At 42.2% G+C, this 19,896-nt stretch overlaps 1 protein-coding gene across 2 annotated transcripts; it reads left to right on the forward strand.

Annotated features, from left to right (window-relative positions):
- The first annotated feature begins 215 nt into the window (after nucleotides 1–215).
- Nucleotides 216–14,689, forward strand: LOC137268843 (uncharacterized). Of its 2 annotated transcripts, none has more exons than XM_067803407.1 (2): nucleotides 216–294; nucleotides 10,355–14,689. In XM_067803407.1, the coding sequence occupies exons 1-2, from the start codon at nucleotides 246–248 to the stop codon at nucleotides 12,118–12,120; spliced, it is 1,815 nt and encodes a 604-aa protein (XP_067659508.1). In that variant the 5' UTR covers nucleotides 216–245; the 3' UTR covers nucleotides 12,121–14,689. The 2 variants fall into 2 exon arrangements, with proteins under 2 accessions (XP_067659508.1, XP_067659509.1); XM_067803408.1 differs by lacking the exon at nucleotides 216–294 and adding an exon at nucleotides 8,424–8,491.
- The last annotated feature ends 5,207 nt before the right edge of the window (nucleotides 14,690–19,896 follow it).

The raw sequence follows: 19,896 nt of genomic DNA on the forward strand, positions 1-19,896 counted from the left end.
AACAATAAACTGTACTTAAAACGTAGGAATCACTGACTTGTCGCATGGCCAGATTCTCTGTCGCAATGCTTGATTTCAACACAATAGGATTAGTTCACAAAGTCTTGGCCGTTAAATAAATCTCACCAGCCCCGAATGAGTATTCCCAGCAATTCACTGTGGGCGCTTCACGCGCAACCTCAAAAGCCCAGTCAGACCAGCAAGCTCCCCAGCGCGATAGGAAAGAGACCGCTGACTCGTGTATAATGTTGGAAAATGTCCGAAGGATTCTTTGTTTCCTGACGTGCATGTCATGTGAGTACATCATTAACTGATATTTTCATGTTATGAATATGTTCGTACAACGAACATGTACTGACAACTGTACTGAATGCACGTACGAAGTATCCAACAATTGGGAATGGTGGCACATACTACATGTATTTTAAAAAAATCTGCTGTTGAAAATGATCCATCTTTTTATGTAGGAGGGGAATAACGACTATATCTGTAATCAGACACCAGTGATACAAAACTTATTTTCTTCGGTAATAATCCAGTATACAGATACCACGGTAAAATTAATATCACCGACAGTGTATATCTCGTTACACTGTCACGTCGGTACGCGAACCTCGCGGAGTGACGTCACAGGCACTGGGCGCACACTGTGAACCTACTCCTTCGTGTTAACCGAGCGAAGACCTTTATCGATGTCATGTCCGCTATTGAGGAACGAAATAGTACGTGACAAATGAACGTGTGACATGTACGTGATTGGTCACGCTTCATCCACAATCCGATTATTCAAAAACGACTGATGATTCACCCACTTTTGCACGTGCGATATTTTATTCACACGCTGCTGTTGTTAAAATCCAGTTTTAAAAAGCACTTACTCGCGATTCATCCTCACGTCAAATATAGCTTTAAGGTGGGTCTGTGATTTTTCACTTTGACAAAAACTTTGTATGTTTACATAGGTTTAAAATTTCTGCTACAGCTTGAAAGGAAACTCCTTTGTGTATTAAATAGCCCATTACGACGATACGGAATGTGGAGGACTTAAATTATGTAAACCCCAGTGTGGTTGATGTTCTGTTATGCGTGCAACATGTAGCTGTACAAAGAGTCCTTGTTGGTGAAATAAGATCTTTATTTGCAATTATCGGTAGGGATGCACCTCGACTGATGAATGTGAGGTGTAGACAGCAAACTCGCCGAGGAAAGAGGTGTTGAGGTGGATGTCTGGATCCTTGAAGGGTTTAAGGGTAGCAGAGGTGGTGACCACTTACTGTCTCTTTGGCAAGGGATGGTTATGCGGGTGTCGAGCAGTTGGTGGCTCCGTGTGGATGGGGGTTATCCGGGTATCGGGCAAAGTCCGTGACGACGGATGGTTATTCGAGTCTGGGTAGTGTCTTAGCAACAAGTGGTCCAAGTGTCGGTGGGGAGGGGTGATTATCCGGATAGACCAGTTGTTGTTTTCGTGGTGAGAGGGCAGTGTCTTGGCAACAGGTGGTCCAAGTGTCGGTGGGGAGGGGTGATTATTCGGATGGACCAGTTGTTGTCTCCGTGGTGAGGGGTAGTGTTTTGGCAACAGGTGGCCCAAGTGTCGGTGGCGAGGGATGGTTATCCGGGTGGACCAGTTGTTTTCGTGGTGAGAGGGTAGTATCTTGCCTAACGGTTGGACCAAATCTTTGTGGAGAAGGGTGGTTATCCGGGTGGACCAGTTGTTCTCTTCGTGGTGAGGGGTAGTGTCTTGGCAACAGGTGGTTCAAGTCCCGGTGGCGAGGGGTGGTTACCTAGGTAGCATTCAGACGTTGGCCCAGTGTTTACTAACGTTGGACTCTGAATGCTACCTGAGATATCCGGGTGGACCAGTTGTTGTGGTGCGGGGCAGTGTCTTGGCTACAAACGGAAGTCCTCGTGGCGATGGGTGGTTATCCCCAGAGCATCTCCCGAACATATGAGAATACTCGGGACACATGTCGCACACGTTTGGCGTTCGTGGAACATAGGAACGCGAACATGCGCAAACAGACCCAAACACAAGCACTAATCGGAGCAGCGGGACAGGTTAAAAAAGCAACAATACTTACGTGCTGTACACGTAATGACTGAGCAGAAGATGTGGAGGCCACCCCTACAATTAGTTTTGTAGACACACCCCGTTACACCATGGTACGTCCGAGATAATTGCCATACTTGTTTGTGTGGATTCCTATTTCTTATTCAAAGATTCTGAAAGGAACAACTTCCGATCATATTACAATCGTCGTCAGAGAAAACGTTTTCTATCACAAGCCTCAAAGGAACACAAATGCCTTGAGCTGAAGACGTAATTTCGTTTCGGTTTAAATTTCACATATGTGCTAATATGTTTGTTTAGGTGCGAGAAAGATAACTTAATTTCAGTGAATTTAAATACTTTTAACCTGAAATATTTAAGGTCTCCAACCTATGGTATGAAATATGATAAACTAGTTGTCGCAATCTGCCCTGCTTGCGCCTATCTTGTTCAAGCAATTGATCTAATAAGGCAATTCTTTGAATGCGACACGTTCGGCACGCTGAATATATATTGCAAGGCAAATATTACTGAACCTTCTAGGATCTTAGACACGACCCCTTTCACCCAGGGCACGAAAACACGCGTTATTATTCTGCATCTCAACGCGATATCACACTCTAAGGAATTCCATTTCCTCCATGTGATATTGAGGGATGTCCCTTCTCTGTACGACATGAAGCCAGATCCTGAATATAGACGAGCCCAGTCTCCTGTCACTGTCCTCATCTTAAACAGCTAACGGTACCTCTATTCCTTGTTTACAAGAAGGTGTTGGTTTCACTTCCACCATCAGGGCAGTTCTAAGCTTTTTCTTTCCATCCGACAAGACACAGCCAATCCAATTACCCTTGTCAACAAATTAGTCTAGCCTTTGCTGAAGCTTGTTGAAATTGTAACATTATACTGTTGCTAGTATTGTGACAAGAGAGAGAACTGGTATTTAATTTTATTTACGCGCCGGCATAGTTACAGCTAGCGGTTTTGTTATATGTTGTCTAAATATATTCGGTGACGAAACCAAATATTGTGTGTATGGTGGTCATTGTCCAGCGTTATTTTAGAGGCGCGCCCTTTCACTTTCGTTTAATACGAAACGTTTGTTTTGTAGATAACCGAGCAACCACTTTGTTTCCTAGGAGCACCCGTATGACCCGCCCTTCCGTTAGATAAGGTCCACGGTTACCATACCACTTGGCAATCTGTGGGCTGATTTACTTGAGCAAATATTAAAAAGGTGGTAATATCTTTTCGTAGTATGTGTTCATATGGATAAACCTGCATTTTCAAGGAGTACAGTTTTTGCTGTGTTGATTAGCATTACAAGATCTTTCTGTTGAGTATTTGGGTTGGAAATTATGAAAAGAGTTATTTATTCAGATATGTACGAATTATTTGTCGGGAAGAGGTGAAACAAACCAACAAACTGTTTTGTATGAAATACCCAAAAGTTTGCATACGAACAAATAGCGTGACAGATTTGTTCGTGAATAGATGTTTTATTGGATATCGCTTGGACAAAAGGGAATGCTCTACTCCTACTTAACTGGCATCCCCAATACTTGCAGTGTAATTCTTCCCATGTTTGTAAAAGTGATATGGATTTGATACATAAATCAACACACATTTGGAATTCTTGCGAACAGAAGAAACTGTTTGAATTATTTAGTATCGCGACAAGCGGAACGTCGTTATTACATAACAACAACGATACGAAATCGAGGTGAGTGAGTGAGTTTAGTTTTACGCCGTACTCAGCAATATCACAGCTATATGGCGGCGGTCTGTAAATAATCGAGTCTGGACCAGACAATCCAGTGATCAACAACATGAGCATCGATCTGCGCAATGGGGAACCGATGACACGTGCCAACCAAGTCAGCAAGCCTGACCACCCGATCCCGTTAGTCGCCTCTTACGACAAGCATAGTCACCTTTTATCGATACGAAATCGGAACGGTGGAGGTAGGCTAGTGGCTAAAGTGTTCGCTCTTCACGCCAAGGCCCTGGTTCAATTCCCCGCATGGATACAATGTGTGAAGTCTATTTCTGGTGTCCCCCGCCATCATATTGCTGAAATACCATATTGCGGCGAAAAACCATACTCACTCTGATACGATTTCGATGAGATCACACAGTTTCACCGTGTTCATATATATATGTATGCAAAACAGTTCATGGAAGGATTTGAATCTTTAAAGGTTGTCGCATGAAACGCTAAAATAAAATGGTTACAAATTTATTTTCTTATGAAACAGATCACTAATTTCTGTGGTTCATATTCGCCACCATATACACTAGAGGTATACTTTCTTTTGCACATGAGTTTACATCACAGTCCTCATATTCCCTGTTATCCTGTCCTGTATATATCTGCTCGAATGGAGCACCACTACAAATTTCAGATCACCATTAATTCCGCGTTTCCTATTCAAAACAGACCTTTTTTTATTGCATTTTATTGTATGTACATGACAACACCCGTGCATAGCCGAACATATCATACCCTCATTTGTGAACGTTTAGCATTTCAAATGAAAACGGCTGAATGACCCATCGCCAAATCTCAGCAATTCTGTTACTTATATTGATACATAACCTTTGCCCCACCCGCTACTGAAAATGAGGTATCTCCTCCCATCATACCCGCGTCTCAAATTGAACAATTTAACACATTGTGAACACTTGTATACGTAGAACGCCTGTGCATAATTCTGTTAAGCGACCTGCGTACTCAAATCGTTCCTCTGCAATGCCACGTGTTCTCTAGGGCAGTATGACAGTAGGAGGCAGAAAGGTTCATAGCCGTATGGCCACATCCCCGTGACAAATAAATCGGTTTTTCTTGTAATAGCTCATTTCTTTACTTGGGTCACATTGGAATATCCATTTGACCCCAATTGAGACATATCTTTGTGGTATGGACCCCAGCAGATGGTGAAGTATTGAGAGCACTGGAACAATTTAGCCACATCACAAACGACCGCCTGTTTCATCCCCTGGCGGACCCATGTCATGCTATGTACACATTATCACGATTTACGCCATGACTGAAATCGCGGTCTGAATCGCGGAATAATCGCTGTTATCTTATCAGATCTCATCAGATATTATCAGATATATTGAGGTCAGTCGTGGCAACCGTGTTGATCGTAGACATATTTTGGACTGTTCCAAAAATTTCTACGATTAACGCGATTGATTGTCATCGCATCAAATGGTATTGCATCGTAACAAGCGCAACATATCCGATCTAATCGTACGTCAACCTTGTACACAATAATTAAATAATACGCGAAAATCCCATTTTTGTTGAAAGATCTTTTCTTTAGAACTGGCAGGAGTGGGCACCCCTGTACCCCTCCTCTGGATCCGTCGATGCTGTCGTTGCGCTACGGATGTCGTAAGTGTACGTTAGGCTACAGAAGGCACGAGAGCTTTGTGAACGCGTTAAGTCTGCTGTTGCACAGTTGGAGTGACAAACCCGTTTGTTGTATAAATCATTCAAGCACATACCAACGTCAACACTGCGTTTTATTCGTAGTGCGGTTCGGTAGCCGAGTGCTGATTGTGCAGCGGGTGCTTCACAACCTATTAAGTCGTAGAAGTACAGTGCAGCATGATCGGACATATTCATGTGGGCGTGGCTACGGGTAGGACGTCTGACGTCATTCGATTTACTGCTGTATAGCTCTGCGGCACGTTTTCCACATGTTTGTTGAATGTCATTACGTTCGATAACAATGCAACATTGTCGAAATACCTTGGAAGTAGTCTATGGCTTGCGGGTGTAGCAGGCTAATTATGATATAAACATCAGCAACTGCAACAACATAACAAAAACAACAACAACATCAACAACAAACAGCAATAATCATAATGATGTGAGACTTAGTGAGTTTAGTTTTAACTCTTTTTGCAATATTCCAGCAACACCACAGCGGAGAACATTCGGACGTTGTTCCCATGTGGGGAATCGAACCCGGGTCTTCAGTGCGACGAGCGGGTGCTTTAACCATTAGGCTGCCCCACCGCCCCTGATAAAGTCTGTCACTCAATTAAAAAAGTGATAAAGTCCCTGATAAAGTCTGTCACTCAATTAATAAAGTGATAAAGACCCTGATAAAGTCTGTCACTCAATTAACAAAGTGATAAAGTCCCTGATAAAGTGTCACTCAAACCACATTTTTTGCCCTACTGTCTTTCTTATATTATCTAGTCAGAGACTAAGCGCTAGCCTACTGATGGTATAAGAAATTGTAAAATGTAGTCATGTCATTACTATTATCATTACCATTAGTCAGGGTAGTCCTGGTAGGTTGAAGTAGCAGTATTAGTTGAAGAGGTAGCTGCTGTTGCCAACAGCAACGCCACCCCGTTGAAAGAGAGAATGAGTTTAGTTTTACGCCGCACTTCGCAATATTTCAGCTATATGTTGGCGGTCTGTAAATAATCGAGTCTGGACAAGACAATCCAGTGATCAACAGCATGAACATCGATCTGCGCAATCGGGAACCGATAGCATGTGTCAACCTAGGCAGCAAGCATGACAACCCGATCCCGTTAGTCGCCTCTTACGACAACCCGTTCAAACAAATACCTCGTGAGATTGACAGTTTAAATGCAGGTGTAGAACGTTCACGGCCATCCATACAAAATATATCGCGCACAGGTAGGTATTTTCACATGACAGGTATCTATACACGACCGGATTTGCTTGACCTGTTCTAGCCTCAATGGAATATATTGACCTGTTCATGTATGAGTACCAATATCTCACAGAATCACATGCTATCTAATTAATATGCGCCAACAGTTCGTTCCCACGTGTATTCAGTCGTGGAGCCAAAGTGTCACAGCTTCTGATTTGTTCCCCATTAAACACTGTGTAAATTTGATATGTCAGAATCGGAGAACATTTTTTTTTAAATCAGAAAATTGACCTGTTGTGTAACTGAACATTGCCACTCTTTTCAGTTTGCTGAATTGCGACATACTGTTTCCAAACCAAACCATTACTGTGTCACTTTTAAAATTAATGTTTTCATACAAACGACTATATTATTATTTCATATTTAATTTACTGTTTATATACAGTCGGTTATATTAACGACGTATATAAATTATTGTTCGTATGCAGTCGATTATATTAGCGTTTCATATGCTTTAGTTTTACAATCGACTATATTATCGTTTCATTTTAAATTACAGTTAATATACAATCGACAATATTATCGTTTCATAAGCCAATAACATGTCCTTGAGTCGCGTATGGTTTACTGCGCACCTCTGGACATCTCTGCTATATGTTCACATGTTTTTTCTGAATCGATGTTATTTTACGCCGCATAGTATTATCCCAGTAGTATCAGTGAGGAGCACGTCATTATCCAGGTGAAATCTGATTCGGAGTTGACAGGGTTTGACTTGTCTGTTAGTCGTGCTCATCCTATCGACCGCAGGTTTTCCATGCCCAGACTGGAATATACTACGTGGAAAGATTTTAGCGAAAAAACGTATATGGCACCAGTAAATCTGTCACCCCGTGAAAAAACAGACGGTCATATCAAGACGGATTTACAACGATCAACCTAAATTTATAGAGATCTTAACTTCTTCAAGCACTCACACACTATTCCAACAGCAATCAGCTGGACTTCAGTATTGTACATGCATGGACTGCCCCAAATACATGTATGGTCCTTGATGGGAGGTCATCACTGCACCATCTCGCGATGGTGATTAAAGCAGGTTCCATCAATTATTAGTACCGTTTTTCGACTGATAATTGTTTCTGTTATTCTACTAAAATAACTCTGCTGCCCAAACTCTGTAACTACTAAGTGAACGAGTGTAGTTATACGCCGCATTTAGCAATATTGGCAATATTACAGCAAGGGACACAAAAAATAGGCTTCACACATTGTGCCCATTTGGGGTATCGAACCCGGGTCTTAGGCGTGAAGAGCGAGAGCATATAACACTATGCCACCCATAAGCCGATTTGGTAAATGTTTAGTATAAATTAGCTTGTATTATTGCTCTTAATAGTTCCGCTGTGCAGTTTTTTATATTAAAGAAAAGTTTAACAATCTGAAGATTTAAACTAGCGTTGGAATAAGAAGTGTGGTGAACGTTAAAGAAAACCTCGGAGTTACGAAATGAGTTTGTTCACGTCATAAGGAAAGGAGGAGCCCATGACGTATTTACCTCATTGGTGTATTTACATACCAACCAAATATAGCAAGCAGTAGTGTTTGTATCAAGCGGTTGTGACGACGCCAATCCCAGCATTCATAGCGCACCAGTGAATCAGGAACGGGACTGTACTGTTAGAAAGCTTGCCATTCACGCGCCTTAAGTCATTCAGCGTTCACGCACAGTAGGAGAGGCCACGCGTCCCAATAGGAGTAGGATTTCGGGAGTACACCATGTTTATAGTTGGTAAGGTATTAGTTTTCTTCACTATACAACATATTTTGTCTTAGTGGTAACCCATATGGCATTCATGACTCGATTTCGCAGGTGTTCCGTTTATGTAAAATTGTCTGTTTTAATGTATTTGGGATAGCATTTGCCTTTTCCTCCTCGTTTTCAACCCATAGCCCTCTGTCCCCCACCACTCTTCGCCTCTCTCACTCTCTCCTCCATCAGTCTGTCTCTCATCCCATCTATTTTTCTATTTACTCTACTCCTTATTCCCCACCGAAAAGGAAAACCTCTCTCCTCTCTCTCTCTCTCTCTCCCCCCCTCTCTCTCTCTCAAACCTCATCCCACCGGCCAGTGAAACCATCGAAATCAATACATACACTCTCCCACTCATCTGAATCACTGTGCGATCACCTCAAATATTTTCACCCAACCCTAAATGAAGGCAATATGAAGGAAATCGGGTGATCTAATTGTGCATCAAGTCTCTATATTTCTGTCACTAACGTTGTCAGTATGGGGTGGGACTCCTGTCAGCTATCACAGCGAGACCCACCCTCAAGACGCGACAAGCAAGGCGTCTATTGTGTCACTCCTGTATAAATGTATTATCGGGTCATCCGCGTGCTTTAAAAGCACGTTATGTGAACGCGGTGAATAATACCAGATATGTCATTAAACATTGAAGCGTGTTTATAACGGTCAATATGACATTCAACGCAGTCAATCAAACACGAAGATTCTAAATCTATTTAAGGAGGGGTATTCTCATCAAAATTGGACGTCGTTCCGTGAAGGGTGCCGAGCTATGAATGCCTCAACTTTCATACTTTAACATTGACTAAGCGCCGACAAGACTAACGCTATAGTTCTTTGAATCGGAAATAGTTCTGTAGATCTTGACATGACATTTTCAATACAGTTCGCTATGGCATAAGCACAATATTACGTCATGGCGTTCAGGTTTACAACATTACAATGCATGCATCATTTGTGCACAGGGCTTGTAAACCATTAACAAAGTAGGGGATATTGGATTTACAAGTCTGATAAAACGCATGATGAAGCCAAGGAGGAAGTGCATGATGAAGAGAGACTGGGGTAAAACGTGGCAATTTATTCCATTCCTTTTGGAATCTGTGTGGATATATATTTTTTCTCATATGCATTGGCAATGGCTTCTGCTATGCTCGCATAATGGATTATCCCCACCCTTTTTAATGGTATATTATGCCATAGCGTTCAGGTTGTTTACAATTTACAACAATACAATGCATGCATCATTTAAGCAGAGGGCCTTCAAAGACTGTTGGACAGTACTTCGATATTAGTTTAACATCCCTTACTGCGTACTGGACCCGTGAAGGTCCCGGGGTAGAATAGGCCTTCAGCAACCCATGCTTGCCATAAAAGGTGACTATGCTTGTCGTAAGAGGCGACTAACGGGATCGGGTGGTCAGACTAGCTGACTTGGATGACACATGTCATCGGTTCCCCATTGCGCAGATCGATGCTCATGTTGTTGATCACTGGATTGTCTGGTCCAGACTCGATTATTTACAGACCGTCGCCATATAACTGGAATATTGCTAAGTGCGACGTAAAACTAAACTCACTCACTCACTCACTACTGCGTACTGCTACGCAAATTGGAGAATTATAACACATTTTTGTGATAATACCTGGGTAATATATCATTTAAGACACTTTTAGAAAATACTTTACAAAACAGATATCAAATCTGATTAACCACCTGTACTCATGGGCGAGCGTCTTTGACACTGTTGTTTTTCGGGAATGCGTTGCTAAACATGTCTGTTGAAATTGTTTGGTTGGTAATTTGTTTTATTGATATTCATTTACATATTTCTGTTGCAGCGACGACCAGGATGAAGTTCATGAAATTCTGTGTCCGGATTCGACCGCGCAGCCGGAAGACCAAGCGGGCGGCATTCTGGGTAACTACGGTGCTGTTGTGTATACTGGTGATGGCGTTCAACGACGCGACGTTACAGATGATGCAGGCACGTGTCAACAGGGGCAACATCGTCGATAATGAATACATCCTTGACACTGTCAATAACCGCTTTCCTAAAGCAGTTCGAAAGGTGGAAGAAGAGCCAGAAGCAACTGACCTTGACATTCCACCTGAATATGACCCCAGCAATGACCTGCTACCTGACCTCGCTCCGTCAACGCTCCATTACGTATGGTGTGGTAGTCGCCATTTTGAATTCAAACATTACCTTGCTCTAAAAAGTGCAGTGAGAGTAATCAAGCCCGACAAAGTTTACTTTCACTTCGAGGAACTGCCAACAACGGACTCTGAGGAGTACTACCGATGGTTCAACCAATCCATAGCAGAAATAGGACATCTTCTGTTACACAGAATCAATGATACAACATGTCACAGAAAGGGAGCAGGTCGTTTTCTCTTGATTATGAATCTGTTGCATAAATATGGCGGCATTTACACCCCAGAAGACGCAATCTTGGTAGACTTCCCAGTCCATCTTCGAAGCTTGCCGCTTGTGACGGGCGCATACGCACGGACGCACACTGATTTCCTTGAGGGATTGATGGTTGGTAAGCGGCTTAGTTTCAACAACCCCAAAACCCCAGAGGAGCTGCAGGTTGTAATGGCCAAAGGGAGGGAGGAACATGGAGGCCTGAAACCATGCGCCTCTGAAATGAAATATAACAGGGACAAGAAAGGGGAGATAATCTGCGTGACCGTAAGTCGAGAGCTGTTTCCTAAAGACATTTGGAAGGGTCGGAACAAGTTCTCCACGTTGTCACGTGTGGTCATGTATGGCTCCCGTCAGATCGAGCCGAATTATGACCTTAAGTCGCCAATACCAAGAATTGCTCACTACATATGCCTCGAAGATCCTTTCATCAAATTCACAGGGTATTTAAGCATGCTGAGTTCCATCTACGTCGCCGGTTTTCAGAAGGTCTTCATCCACGGACCTCTTCCACCTCAAGGTACTTGGTGGAGACGCTTGTCTTCCGACCACAGATTTGTATACGTCTACAGGGAGTTTCCGGAAACTGAATCAGGTGAACAGATGTCCGTTTCCATGGCGATCATCACGATGCGCGTGGACATCCTTCTGAAATATGGTGGCGTTTACAACGACCACAATGTACTGTGGACACAACAGGTGCCCCACAAGCTGTTCGGATACAGCGCAGTTGCTTCCCCTGATTGGCACATGCATGGACGATGGCCGGAGTCGATAAACCACGGCACGCTTATGGCGAAAAGAAACTCAGGATATCTGAAAAGTCTGCGACGTGTTTTTCAAAAATTTTACGGGAAAGACTATTGGTTCTTGGATCATTATTTGTCATACCATGAAGTGGAACTTAATCCCGAACAGATGTTCCTGAATTCACGTCTTCAAGTCAAATGCCTCAACCATAATTGCCACCCTACCTGGCAGGGCGATTATAGGTCTCGATTGATCCAGAACAAGCCAGGCCGTCAGTTCAGCTGGCAGAATGACACTATGTCTTTACACTGGGTCGACAACTTCCCAGAACTTGATGCCGACATGGTAAAATATACAAGCGGAATTGTTGTTGACGTCGCCAGAGCTATCCTAAAAAACGCTGGTATAAACGTCATGAGTGTGTAGGGGAGATACCTCTGCTTAAGAACTCTGATTAATCAATATGAAATTCAGTCGGCGGCATCTCGGCATTTCGCGAAATTGTAAAACAGCGATTGATGACATTCTCAAGAACGCCGATATTAACGTCATGAGTGTGTAGGGGAGATAATTGTGGAATGGCAACTGATGACAAATAGACACCCTGTTTGAGCTATTGGTCCTGCTGTGGAAGAATCATACCGTCATGTTATACGCAGGAGATTTTACATCTGAGAAACATTTTAGCGCACCGTGTATAAAAACGATTGGACGTAATGCGGTATAGAGTAACCGGTTTTACAGTGTGCGTACTGTGATTGGTGGACATTCAAGTGCCCTGATCAAGCATTTCCACGATGATATCAAGTGCAAATATTGAGAGTACAAGTGAAATGACGTTATTTTATTCCAAGTGAGTGAATGCAGTAAGTCCATGGCCTCTTGTGAGGTATTCTATAATAACGAATTCCATTTTGATTTGCATGTACTGTGATTTGACAAACAAATTACGTGTATCGGAAAGAGAAGGCTCACTGAAGTGATCCTGTTGTTCTGACGTCACGAACAAAACAAAGTGACGTCATCTCATCCCAAATGACCAATCAGCATTAATAATATCCTTTATCATAAAATTATTACACCACCTATTTCTATTGTTCTTGGAAATAATTATCTGTGATGACTGGATACGACAATTTGCAATAATATTACTTTCAACGGTAATAATTCTTGGTATTACCATCAAAACTAATTCTTGATAAACATTACTATCAATGATAAGTTGTTATTGATATCACTCAGTCTGTCAATGATAATTATTAATTACTCTCATGGGTAATTTGAACTGTCGATAATACTGATTAAAATTACTCCTAAAGGTAATTTTTAGCTGATATTACTGTCAAAGATAACTATGGAGTAACAATACTTTCAAGGAGAGTGTTTCCGTTGATATCCCTGTCAGTGACGATTACCGATTCTTTTTACCATTGATGACACTGCTCCTTCATGTCTCTGCCGTCCTTGTGAACGTCCTTGTGTATGTCCTTGAAAGGTGGAAACACCGATGACAGTTCTAGAGCGTTTTCGATGTACACGAGTTTATAGCCAAGGCTTCTGTTAAGATAAGGGACTGTTCATTTATTACAGACGCTGTGTCGAGGGAAACGGGGAGGGTCATAAACCCAAGACAATCTCAAGAGAAGTGTCATTAAAAAAATAACATTTTTATCATAACAAAATGGAAATGATATTATAAATAATAATATTTTTTTTGCATTTTGTCTTTTTCAGGATAGGGTGGTAAAAACAGGGACATTGGGTAATCCATTACAATTCATTACAGGCATTAGAAGTGGCCGCGTTGTTCAGTACGTTAATGATGCCAAAACTTTAGAATCGTACGTCATAAATGATCGGTCCCTAAGCCCATAAACAGTACAGTTTAACTGCATTTCTCATAACTTTCGACCTCAAATAACCTGGGACAATGTTTTCATGCTAGAGACCAAATGATTGGTTATTTTTTCGTACTTTGAGAAAATGAGTGGTGAAATTCTTCGTGTAGGGCAATATTCTCTGTTCTCCTAAGTACATATTCCAGTCACGCAAAGTAAAAGGTAGCAACACACTGTGATTCATGAGGCCTTAGACTGGATCAAAGGGAGGTGACAGTTGTAACTATATACCTGTGTTGTATGAGTGGGCTTGAACATATAGACCTTTTGAGAGGGACAGACTGGGGCATTGGAAACTATAGGCTGTGTCACCGCCAGTTCGATTCTCTAGTTCGGCTGGTGAAATGTACATGTTTTGCTTTGTGCATTGAAAGGAAATGGCGAATGTATTGTACAGGCTCTCACAATCATGTCTAGAGATGTGAAGCGCTTGTCGTTTTGGCGGTTAAGCGGTTAGTCTTTCTGGCAATTGTCTTACAACGCTTCCCTATAAATTTGAATTTGAAAGTTACGAACAATCAATACTTCAAAGTCATAATTCATTATGCTGTAGCTCTTTAAGTTCAGGATCCGAGTTTTCGACATTCAGTAAGGTGTTTTCGATCTATAAATGACAAAGCTGGATTTTCCAAACTTACGAACATGCAATGATTCAGTTTAATAATACTTCATGTTGTAGTTCGTAGGGTTTCGGATCCGAGTTTTCGAGGACTCGATAAGGCATCATCAACTCCAAAGGTTGAATTTCTTAATTTACGAAAATCTACAGGTATAACCCTATAGTCCAGAATCCGTTTTCGACACGCTCAGGTATGAATCCACAGTTGGAATTAACCGAACTGGACACAACAATGTTTTTGTCATTGAAATTGTATATGTGATGTTTGTAAATAAGGTTATTTCTATCCATATATATCCACGGATGAATGGGCGTCTTGTGTGAGAGAATCGTGTATATCGTAATGTGTTCTGTAATATATACTTGCATCATTGTGCATTTCCGTGTTTTACGCAATTATCGTTACATGTTATATGCATCGGATCAGAATTCCTTTACAACGATATTTTACTTTTACAATAAAATGAATTGACAACTATTACGTTCTTCTTTGTTATTGCGTCTCTGTTTGTCGAGACAAAAAACGAATTACGTGTTGAAAGCCATTTTAGCCTTGGGGCTATCTAAGGTTCAAGGCCCCTACAACCACCGCCACCGCCACCGCTACCACTACTACTGCTACCACTACCACCACTACCACTACTACTACTGCCACCACCACCACTGCTGCTGCTACCACCACCACTACTACTACTACCATTACTATTATTATTATTATTACTGGTACTAAAGATACTGCAACTGGTGATGTTGCTACTTACAGCAAATCCCCAAGCAGAGCAAGTCTAGATTTTCTTCAGATTAATGAATCTCTCAGCTGACTAGAGCACCTTTTCAATATCGTTGTTAATTTGTTTCTATCAAAACATATATTTTCAGACAGTTAAAGTTAGTTTACTACTGGAGCAACCATGAGGTGTCAGGATAAAATCTAAGATCGAGGGATCGCATTTTCCAGGTTGACTTCTCTCAGCACCATAAACGTGCTTTTCGTGGATTTAACGAAATGTACACCACGCCAGGCTTTCCTACCCCATTTAGCAGATGGTTCGTAAAAAATACCAACTGTTTAAAAAGGACTTACTCTACCATTAGTATACAGGCACAACAATCCACCAATTTATTAACTCTTTCACTCATCGGGCCACCCAACCAGTCTAAACCACAAAACTATCCAACCACACGCCCGCTCACTCGCTCACTCGCTCACTCGCCCGCTTGCCTCGCGTATTTGCCCACCCGTCGCTCACTCGCCCGCCCTCAGCCCACTCGCCTGCCATGCTCACTCGTCCGCCCAGCTCAGTCGCCCAACCCGCTCACTCACCTGCTCGTCTACTCGCACATCATATAAGCGGGAACGCTGGTGGGGTAGCCTGGTGATAAGAGCGTTCGCTGGTTAAGTCGAAGACCCGGGTTCGATTCCCCACACGGGTACAATGTGTGAAGCCCTTATCTTGTGTCCAACGCCCTGATTTTGCTGGAATATTGCCCACTCACTGATACATAGCGACTTAGTCGAGCGGAGCAGTCACTTTAGAATTGTTACCAAACCCAAACTCATTTGCCAGTTATCTGTCCGTTTTCATTTATGGGTACCCGGTAGAAGTAAGTGGGTTTCCCCGTCAGGAGTAAAATTAACTCACTCTCTAACAATCGTTTACCAACTTTGGCAAAAACTGCTAGCACGGGTTTGGTGCAGACAAACCTTAAAAAGGATTGGGGTCAACAGGGATTCGTTTCAAAGATCGCATGGGGTTTTCGTTGCCAAGGGACCCAACTAACAGCGAATTGCTGCGTCTGAGACGATTGGGCCACCCTAAGGACGTGTTAGTGTGCTACAATTAGTGGCACATAGCATCCTCCCATTGCCATTGCAAGAAATGCACAGCAGAGTATACGTATAAGTCAAAATCAGGGCGCAAATTTCAGAATTCGTGTGTCACTTGGATAACATGCGACGCCACGATGATCAGAAACGACAAGGTTATCGCCAATTTTGTTAAATCTGGTCTTGCCTCTGAATGTTACTAGGGTAATGGTCGCTAAGTAAATATGCAGCTTAGCGTTTCCAGGCAGCCGGTTATGACGATGGCTTTGTTACCCGTGTGAATAACATCATTAAACGCGGTCGGTATCGGGGCTCGAGAGAGACGATTATTGTATGAATTAATACTAGATCTCTGTCGACAACATTTCAACATTACATATGGAGAGCTTCGCTCAAAGTCATAGGGACGTATTTCAGCGTAGGTTTGTTTGAGCGAGGGTGATGGGGTAGCCCAGTAGTTAACGCGTTCGCTGGTTAGGCTTAAGGCCCGGGTTCGATTCCCCACATGGGTACAGTATTTGAAGTCCATTTAAGATGTCCCCCGCCGTGACATTGCTGGGATATTGCTATAAGCGGCGTAAAACCACACTCACTCACTCTGTCATTATTTGAGCGAAGTTTAGGCTGTCCGTTAAGTTATGTGATAATTGTAAACCTTGCGAATGTGCAAAATGTTGGTGGTAAAAACAGCAACACTGATGTGATATGTTAATAGAAAGGATATAAAATCAGGCTAACTGAAGAATACTACTTGAACAACAAAACAGCCTCACAAGCAACAGCAGCAGAAAGAGTATACTGAGAATCAAACCAAGAGCAACTACACGAACAACAGCAACAGAAAGAGTAGTCTAAGTAAACTTCGTCTCAGTGTAATTCGTTACACTCCACCACTGAGTCTAACAAAACCGAGTAGAAGGTCGCGTCAGGTAACCTTTGAGCAACCAATCACAGTCCAATCAAACGCGAGACGGTTAAATAGATTTAACCAATCAGACAACGGCTACTATTTAGGGATCGGAGGGACATTCAAAATATTCAGGTCACCGACACAGATCTCTCCACGAACAAAAATTAGCATATAACACAGTTATTTGACCTACAGTATATACGCTTTGGGGTTTCTGTTGACATGGTTACCATTAGCTAATATTTCCGCAAGACAACATCCTTGAATATTGTCAAAAACACTATTTTCAGCGACTGTTTACTCACCGTTGTCATGGCTGTACGTACGCCGTGTGCATCACCTGGAAGCGATCGTACGCTTAATAACATTCGGAATCGTTCGGGTACGAACCTTTTCGAGATAAAAAGTTCAAAAGGAATGTGCGAATGTGCACTTTCGCGATTTGGTAAGCTGTGGTCTGATTGGTCAATCTCAAAGGTTACCTGACGCGACCCCCCATAAGGTTTTGTTAGACTCAGTAGTGGAGTGTAACGAAAAGTACTGAGGATAAGTTTACTTAGACTGTTCATAAGCCGACTTTTGAGCGGAGGAGCTAATCGTTACTGCAAAATTTTTAGTAATGAAATCCGACAATAGTTACAAAAGGATGTGTACAAAATATTTCATTTCAGCTTGTGTTATGCTGTTAATAGTTCCACTTTCGATATTTTTATGCCAAGCGACAGTTTTACGATATGAAGATTTGAACTTGCGTTCGAAGTGCATACACACAATTATATTCAATGATAATCTTTTCAGGCGCCTGTGAAATAAATATTCATCCATCTGTCCTTGACACAAGACCCGTGATGATTAGAACTGGTCCTCAATATCCCAGGCTTGTCACAACAGGCAACTAATGGGATCGGGTGGTCAGGTTCCCTGATTTTCTTGACACATGTCATTGTATTCCCATTTCATAGACCAATGCTTATGCCGTCGATCACTGAATTGCCTGGTCCATTGGCCCGTTTATAGACCACTACCATAAAGCTCGAATATTGCTGAGTTCACCGTAAAACTAAACTCGCTCACTCAGTCTACTACTACTGCTGCTGCCGCTGCTCTACTACTACAGCTACTACTGCTGCTACTGCTTTTGCCACTGCTACTACTACTATTGCTGTTACTGGTACTACTACTGCTACTGCTGCTGGTACTACTACCGCTGGTACTGCTACTGCTACTGCTACTACTACTGCTGCTACTACTACTGCTGCTATTGCTACTATCACTACTACTGCTACTGCTTCTACTGCTGCTGCTGCTGCTACTACTACTACAAACTACTACAACTACTACTACTGCTTCTACAACTAGTTCCACCAACACGTCTACTGCTAATGTTGCTGCTCTGCGATTACTCGTGCTAGTAGCAATTGTTACCGCTACTGCCATTCCTTCCCTTCCTCCTACCTCTACAGCTCACTCATTATTACCTAACTTTACTGATCACTTTCCATTTACTTCTAAAGAAGGAATCATTTATTTGTATATTGCTACCATGAGCGCACGCTCTCACTTGTATTCAGTAAGAAATGAAAGGGTTGATGAACTGCAAGATAAGTGGTATTTTAGTGCTAATGGGACGTTAAACAACAAACTAGCATCAAGAAGAATTACTTTCAATCATAACAGATAAATCATGTTTATTCAAAACTGGTGAAACTGCCTGAATGATGAAGATGGCATGAATACCACCATAGTCTGTCCGCTGAAGGAGCGCCATTTTCCTTAGAAAAAGTGGCCTTTAAAGCAGCATCTGTTAGGGGAGACGTGAATCTGAAGCCTCTGACTAACCAATAAGCATCGAGCAAGGAACAGGTAATCAAAACAATTGTCCATAACAACAGCCAAGCAATGTTGTGTCGAACTCACGGTTATCTCGTGAGAAAGAAGCTTGGTCACTGCGTAATTTCTGGCCTTCATTTTGCTGTTGTATCGAAATTCGGACAACTCGAAGTGTTCACGTAGATCCCGGCAGTACTCCACCAAACAGGGGTAAAATTCCATCCCCGGTCAAGTCAGTTTTATTTCGGGCAGTCAAATAATGGCATCTTACTTGTCCGTGGGCTTCTAGATAATTTCCACTAATGGTATCAAATTATAAATGAACTTGGATTTCCTTTCATTTCATTTCATATCTGCTCATTATGTAGCCATTAAATTTCGCGTTAATAATAAAATAGAGTTATCGTTCCTTGAAATCTTCGATGGATAGTCCAGTAAAAATTAACATCAGACATTAACATTGTGTCATAAAATCAGGACAAGTGGAACATTAGTCAGGACAAGTTACTTTCTTGAAGTCACTTGCCCTGTGGCAAGTGATTTTTAAAAAAGAATTTGAAGCTCTGCCATACCTGTGTTTAACATAGTCTTGCCATCAACGCATACGTGACATTAAGTCACCATGGCTTTTTCTAATGGACGACACAAAGCGATCTAACGGTACGTTTCGAGGTCTTATGCATCCGCCTCAGTCTTTTCCTGTTCCCGTTGAGGTCCACCGTGTCCAGGTCGTTCTCTGCATAATAAGCGATGTAAATAATCCCATCATGCATCGTCAGTTCCTGTGGAATATCTTGCAGGAAAGTGTAGGTGGTCGTGGTTGGTAATCTCCTCTGAATTTCCATAAAGTTATTACCAAAAACATCGCCACTCGTTTCATCAAGAGCCAGCAGCTGATTATCATCAAGGAAAGTTTCAGTTACTGTTTTTTCCACTAATGTGTTGTTATTTTGTAGTGTGATAACTGTAAGCGATTGTTGGTGTTGCGACAGAGCCCATGTGTACAATCGCCCACGAGCACCATCGACCAACAGTCCTTGGAGAGGCGCGCGCACACCGCCCACAGTAACAGCGAACTTCCTGTTTCGGATAGATCCAGTTTCCGAAAGGATGAAAC

Source organism: Haliotis asinina, chromosome 16 (genome assembly GCF_037392515.1).
Source record: "Haliotis asinina isolate JCU_RB_2024 chromosome 16, JCU_Hal_asi_v2, whole genome shotgun sequence".
Classification (NCBI taxonomy): domain Eukaryota; kingdom Metazoa; phylum Mollusca; class Gastropoda; order Lepetellida; family Haliotidae; genus Haliotis; species Haliotis asinina.